Source organism: Electrophorus electricus, chromosome 2 (genome assembly GCF_041902795.1).
Source record: "Electrophorus electricus isolate QZ-2024a chromosome 2, ASM4190279v1, whole genome shotgun sequence".
NCBI classification, from domain to species: domain Eukaryota; kingdom Metazoa; phylum Chordata; class Actinopteri; order Gymnotiformes; family Gymnotidae; genus Electrophorus; species Electrophorus electricus.
The window spans coordinates 44247224-44254299 of NC_137498.1; the positions used below are offsets into that span (position 1 = coordinate 44247224).

Below are 7076 nucleotides of genomic sequence, written 5' to 3' on the forward strand. Positions count from 1 at the left end.
GTCAGAGCGCGTGCGGCATCGCAACTCCTTGTTGCGCTCGATGTAGATGTTCACGGCGAGTACGCCCACCACCTCGGCCAGGATGAAGGACAGGCCACCAAAGTAGAAGGACCAGCCGTATGAATAGTGCCACTTCTTGTCCTCGTCCTTCTTCGGTGAGATGTCACTGAGCGCTGCAGAGATGTAGACGATGACACCAATGATGTTGCTCAGACCTGATTTGGTGCGGGAAACACAAGTTTTTTATTTTAATTATTTTAACCTCCAAAGGTCTAGCCCTTTTTGGAGAATGATGTTAAGACTGCAGATTTAATTTCACACAACTTCTTAAAATTACAAAGTCCTCTTATGAGGACATGGGGAAGGAGAGTCAAAGGAGACATCGGCTATCACTCTGAAAAAAACCACAGAATTCACAGTAAAATGGTTTACCAGACACTCTAGCATGAGCTTTTGATATTGTTGTGATATTGATATTGATATTGATATTGGTGTTGGTAATCCATTATAATATGATAATAAGGTAATACATTGGTTTTGGCAAACAGAATTCAATGAATATAACAATTCTGGCATATGTTGAATATTTTTTATGCTGGTAAATAAATGTATTCTCTTGCACATCAAAATCAGCAAAAGACTTTAATGAGATCTTTTTTATCATCCATATTGATGTATTAGATATCTTAAATACATCTATCAGCATCCTTGACAGCAGATACAAATATAAAAATACAAATTCCCAGTTGCAGCAAATCCTGATTAGGGTTTTATATGTCTCTGTACAATAGACAACAGACAATTGGGTGATATTTCCACACTTTATAGTTCTACAAATTTTAATATTTATGTTTGAGGTCAGCTAACAAAACAGAAGTGCTACAAACATACAGTTGGTCCGTGCTCTGGAAATACCGGTCATGCCAGAAAAACATATTGAAATTTATGGGATAATACTGTGCTCTTTTGTGATAATGACAACATATAACCATATCATCCAGTCCTATTTTTACAGTAGGTGTTTTTAGGAAGTGCATAAATTAATGTGCTAAATTAACACTCAGTAGGCTCATGCTTTATTACCCTATTTTCTCCACATCACTAACATACCACAGTAGAGCGTAGCACTGACTAGCAGTGTCTGTGGAGACAGCCACCCCGGCAACACTAGCTTAAAATCGTGTATGTGAACTATACTTGAGATACCTTATGTGCCTCGTCACAAAGCACGAGAGACATGTCTTGATAATGTCCTTAGACTGTAGCCTGGTTGTATTAGATTTACATTTATGGCATTTAGCTGACGCTTTTACCCAAAGTGACTCACAATTATGCAACCAAGGTTTCAACTTGCAACCTTCTGATTACTAGTCGAGTTCCTTAAACACTGAGCTACCACTGCCCTATATTTATTACCATATTACATAACTCCCATGGACACAACTTCAAATTTCTTGAAGTCACTTTGGACAAGTGTCTGCTAAATGTTTTAATTGTAAACATCACCTGGTTCCATCGTCTCACCTGCCACCACAAACAGGATGCCTGCACCAAGGATGGTATGTCTCTTGCTCTTATAGAAGCGACTGGATGCCACACACACACCTCCCAAGAGCAGCAGGATGGCACTGAGTATTGGGAATATACTGGAGGCCCTCACTACACCTGGTAAGAGGACAGGAGATGAGAGGAGGCAAGACACAGCAGAGGAGAGACGAGCCACACATCAGCAAAACCAATCTCACACACACACACACACACACACGCACACGCACACGCACACGCACACGCACAAAACTCACGTAAGAGATACTCTGCAGCATCCTGGTCATAATCTGCATCTTCAGGAAAGTGGTTAATCTGGGAACACACACCTCTCTTTAACCCTGGGAGAGACGTAGAGAGAGGAACAACATGTTGTGACTGACATATTCTTTAACAAGTAGACGGAGTTCATTTCACTTAAGGCCCAACAAATGTAGTGTAAACACTGATGTAAACACTGGTGAAGACACTGATGTAGACACTGGTGTAAACACTGGTGTAAACATTGGTATAAACAATGGTGAAAACACTGGTGAAGACACTGGTGTAAACGCTGGTGGTTACACTGGTGTAAACACTGGTAAAGACACTGGTGTAGTTTGTTTTATGATGTGCATGGTCAGTCCCTTTTAAATGCTGTCTGCTCTGATAACACAAAAAGAACATTATATATCATTTCCAAATGCTGCTTGTAAAAACAGTACTGAGTCCTCCAACTCTGAGTCCTCCATCTCTGGAGTCCTTCACCTGAGTTGTTCATCTCTGGAGTTCTCCATTTCTGAGTCCTCCACCTCTGGAGTCCCCCACCTCTGGAGTCCCCCACCTCTGGAGTCCCCCACCTCTGGAGTCCCCCACCTCTGGCTTTTAAACATTTAAGCTGTTTGGGGAGTGGGGTGATGTGCGGTGAGATTGTGGGATAACTCGTGCACCACAAAGTCCACCGAGCATGATGAGTGGTGCTCCGTTCCACACCTCCAGTAATTATGCAAGAGAAACAGGAGTGGCACCTTTGACCTAGAATGACTCATTGCATAATCACACCACATCCATTCCTGCTGGCTTCTCATGCAAATGACAACTGTTTGCTGGAAGCCAGCCTCCTAAGACGAGAGTAGTGGTGGGTCTCTCCTTGCATCCACACATCAGAATAGTGTGATACGCTTTTGGTGCTTGTTGCACTTCAGTCAGGTGTAAACAGCACAGTTTTGTGGATATCTGTGGCCAACAGGAGTTCCAAGAGGTTTTACAATGGTGAAAGTGACTAATGTCATGGCTCCCTTCATGGAAAATACTGTGGAAAATCATACGACAGTCATAACTATCCATACAGCACCTAGTAATCTGAAATCTCTTTCTCCAGTGAGAGAAACAAATTCAGGTGACTGAGGGTTGCGTAAGATTTCAGGGCAATCTTGTGTTTGTAATAATGTACGTAATACATACCAACAAAATGTAAAGAACCACATATCAAAGACATCGCGGCCAGCCCCACTCCACTGTGCTGCATTCTCACACTGACAAAGGCAGGCATATGCACAAATGCGTGTAGCCTTTAGCTTCCCACGCACACTCTGAACCCTCCATGTCTCACACTTGTACAGAGACACCTGCCCACCTTCCAGACAGCAGATTCTCCAGAGACCAGAGTGGGTGAGGGCCCCAGGGTCCTTCCTGTCCTTGTTGTGGGGGTCATCCTGGGTGGTGTTGGCCGTGCTGTTGCAGATGAAGGCTCGCGCATACAGCCAGTAGTCCGTGCCGATGGCCACCGTCATCAGGGCGAAGGCGGCAAATGCCCCAACTGTGGTGAGCAAAACCTGGATCCCCCGCTCACACCAGACCATTGCTGTCAGAATAAGGGGTGGAGAGGACAGTGAAAACACAAGGTTAGCAGAAATGAGGAGGAAATGATCAAAAAGAGGAGCATTTTGAAAAACAAGAAAATTAATGAAAATGTGTTCTAAACAGAATACAGCTGTTAATAACAGGGAGAAATACAAATATGCTAAAACGCTTCTTTTATAATATGGACTAATACAGATATTAGAAATGTAACCAGTGGGATAAAGTGCATAATGGTAAAGCCTTATAGGACATTTCCCAACCTCTGAAATCATACCTGTGTTCCTGGGAACAGGATGGATCCCTTTGCCCCGGAATTAATGCTCAATTCCTAACAATATTTCCATAGGTTGGAACATCAGAAGAAATTAAATCAAGATCTCAGAGTTCAGAGATGTAATGGAAGCACCTGCAGATAAACTTTAAGAGACTAAGAATATACAATTGTAAAAAAAAGGTTGGGGAACTCGGTGGTATATTACAGATTTTTGCATGAGTAAAATAAATTAAATTGATTTGACCTTCATTTTTTCATATAAACAAAGCCTAATTTTACAAACATTATTTCACAATACTATAAAGAGTACAATTGAGTTCACTGAAAAAATTTTGAAATTCTAGGATAATGACCTAGGATAACTCTAATGACTTGAGGATAAGTATTTTTGGTTTCATCTGCCATGCTAGAAAGAAAACACAATTTTGGTTACCTGCTCTTTATAACATCATGGCAACAATATGTACAGTATGGGATAATTCAGCCCAATAAGTGCAAATATGGACCTTATTGATTTCAGAGCGCCACAAAGACTAGAAAATGGTTACAAATGTATTTCTAAATGGTTCCAAGGGTAGTTATAAAGTTTCCAATCCACAGACAGGCAGGCAGGTTATGACATTAAGACATGTGGGGGTTTTTTTTTCCACTCTTGCTTCTCTCCTTAAGCGAAGCATCATAGATCAGTGCAAAACATCCAGTATTCAGTAAATTTGCCTGTATAGACATGGTCCTGTTTAGTTAAAACCCTACATCTCTGCTCCAGTACACAGCTTCTGCACCCACAATGCACAGGTACAGATCTAGGGGGGCACATCACCCCCAGTATTTACGTCTTGACTGCTTTTTCATACCTTCACTTTTTTATTTCATATTTTAAACATATTTGACATATTCTTTGTCAATAGTGAAAAACACCCCCTTCCTCATTTTAAACAATTTTGTTATGAGCTAAAACATATATGATGTTAGTCAGGAATATGCATCAGACATATTGCAAACTTTGATCCACCTGAGATATGTTAACAGGTGTATGTCTACTGATCTGTATTATATAAATATATATTTATGGGGTTGTAGTACACATCTACAGTTTTGACCTCATTTTGCCTAGTATGTAGGCACCCTTATGTTGTTGGACTCACACTACGTAAAATCACACTACATCAGGAAATCTCACAGAAGAGTGATAAGGCATGTCAACATTCTGCGATCTAAATCTCAGAGTGGGTTTGGTCATGCAAATGACACTGATCCAGAATACAGAAGTAAATCAATGATGGAACGTTTCACACAGAAGTAATTATGTCTTCTGTAATGGCCACAAAATCCACTGAAATGTGGTGACATGATTTGCCTAATTGGCAGTTAGAGCAACATTCAGTTAAGGCCATTTTCAATAAAGCAGATTGCACCTGTTACAATATAATCAATCTACAAAGAAAATGAAACCTTTTTTTGTTGTTTGTTAAATAAGCAATAAACACAGGGAATTTTTTTTGCATGTTTAAATATGACATACCATTTTTTAGAGAAATCTGGTTAATTTCAAAGGGTTCTGAAACTTTTTCTTATAACTATAATCATTAAATTTACACCTTAACCATGTGCCCAGTTTTGAAGCTGCAGGGTTGTGTACTATTGTGTACTAGGTCTGTGTGAAATTAAAGCATTTTGAGATTAGCTCCATTCCTTTAAGTGATAAAAAACATCTTGTGTCTGCACAGATCCCAGTCGGCTTGCTTTAATCCAGACAGGTCACCACTTGATAACTAAACATCAGTTCACATGCACAGTTTCCAGGCACTTTCATCCAGGGGGTTACATAAACAAAAAGGACTACATGTAAGCATCCAGGTGATGGTACACTCCTTTAAAAGTTGGTATCTGAGCAGTGCTAACCGCTAGAAGGCATTTTAACACGAATGCAGAAAGGTCACTCATGCTACGGGCTGATGGCATGGCCAAATTGCTTCAAACAAAGCAGTGGCCACTTCTCACAGTGACTATTACAGGCCATCGGTCAGTACCGTGACTTTACATTCCGCACCTCTGATGCTCACCCGTGTATCGATATTCCTAGAGGAAAACAAGCAGGCACTTGAACAGATCACTGGATTACAGTGCACTTGCAAAGCAAAAAAATCTCGAATTCATCAGGCCAATGTGCAAATTCGTCATCATCCGTCTGTGTAACCTTTCGCTGACTACTAATCCTGACAGCTCATCGTGAATTCAGAAATGCTTCTCTGCTTAGTGCTAAATGCCTTCAGCCTGAAGCCACGCTGATGAACACTGTTTGCGATGACGTCAAAAACCAATAGGTGTCACAAACAAGTCTAATTGATCAGAGGACAGAAATATGTTCTCAGACGTCTCCTGAACTGCTGGGTTATGGAGCCTGTCAGAACCGCATGAATGATTTCAACTTACAGAAAATCTACACTGAGAGACAAGAGCAATTTCAGATATAGAAAAAGCAGAAATGGAATGGTACAGGGCAGTAGTAGTTTTAAGGCAATTCCGATACAAGCTTTGTGTTAAATAAACTTCCAGGCTAGCTGAGCTAATCCAAATCGTGATAATAAAAACAAATATAACAAATTACAATTAATAGCAATTAGTATCTGATTGGTATTACTAAACTAAAGTCTTATGTTTGTAAATAATGACATAAGTACAGACAAAGCACAAAATGTACAGTATCCATAAACGCCATTTAAGGTTTTCAGTTGCTTTATTATGTACTATACAAATGATTAATTTGCACATCAGATGTTAGCCCTCAAAGGAGAAGAGAATGAATCTGATTAAATGAATGTGAAAAGACAGACCTCTTTAGAATATTAGAATATATACTAGGAATAAAACCTTTCCAAACACTAACTCTTACTGAAGAATATATATAAATATATATACATATACACATCCTAATATGTGACTATCCGGAGACACATAACACTGTTTGGAGATGGACCATCAATAGAGGACATACTTAGACTCTCAGAATATCTAGACATGAACAGTAAAGAATATTTGTACATAAAACCCCATTTCATTAACCCTTTAGTGTCTGAGCTCAGTGGTCAGAGCTTGAAGTAGGGAGACGTTAGCATGCGTGTGTGTGTGTGTGTGTGTGTGTGTGTGTGTGTGTGTGTGTGTATAGTTACCTGGAGGAATGTGTCTGCCCTTTCCATCCATTCTTGCAGCGCTCTGGTTCGCGTCACAGAAGAACGTACCGACCAATCTGTCCAAGCAGCATCCATCGACTGCTCTCTCTCTCTCTCTCTCTCTCTCTCTCTCTCTTTCTCTCTCACACACACACACACACTCCCTCCCTCTTGCTCTTTCTCTCTCTCTCTCTCCGCCCGTTTTCTTGCCCGTGGGTGGGAGTAGCTTCTTTTCTCCATTCAAA

At 40.5% G+C, this 7076-nt stretch overlaps 1 protein-coding gene across 3 annotated transcripts in view; it reads right to left on the minus strand.

The window, feature by feature from the left end:
- cacng8a (calcium channel, voltage-dependent, gamma subunit 8a) overlaps nt 1-7076 on the minus strand; it is an 8671-nt gene extending 1595 nt beyond the window's left edge. Inside the window, exons 1-6 of one of the 3 annotated variants that reach the window (XM_027008281.3) lie at nt 6832-7075; nt 3662-3715; nt 3161-3388; nt 1803-1886; nt 1525-1665; nt 1-215 (exon numbers count right to left, since the gene is read on the minus strand). The exon at nt 1-215 is cut by the window's left edge and continues 1595 nt beyond it. In XM_027008281.3, coding sequence (XP_026864082.1) covers nt 1-215; nt 1525-1665; nt 1803-1886; nt 3161-3386 — 666 coding nt within the window. In that variant the 5' untranslated portion in view covers nt 3387-3388; nt 3662-3715; nt 6832-7075. Of the gene's footprint in view, nt 216-1524; nt 1666-1802; nt 1887-3160; nt 3389-3661; nt 3716-6831 lie in introns of all 3 variants that reach the window. The other 2 variants (XM_027008282.3, XM_027008280.3) reach the window with 2 other exon arrangements.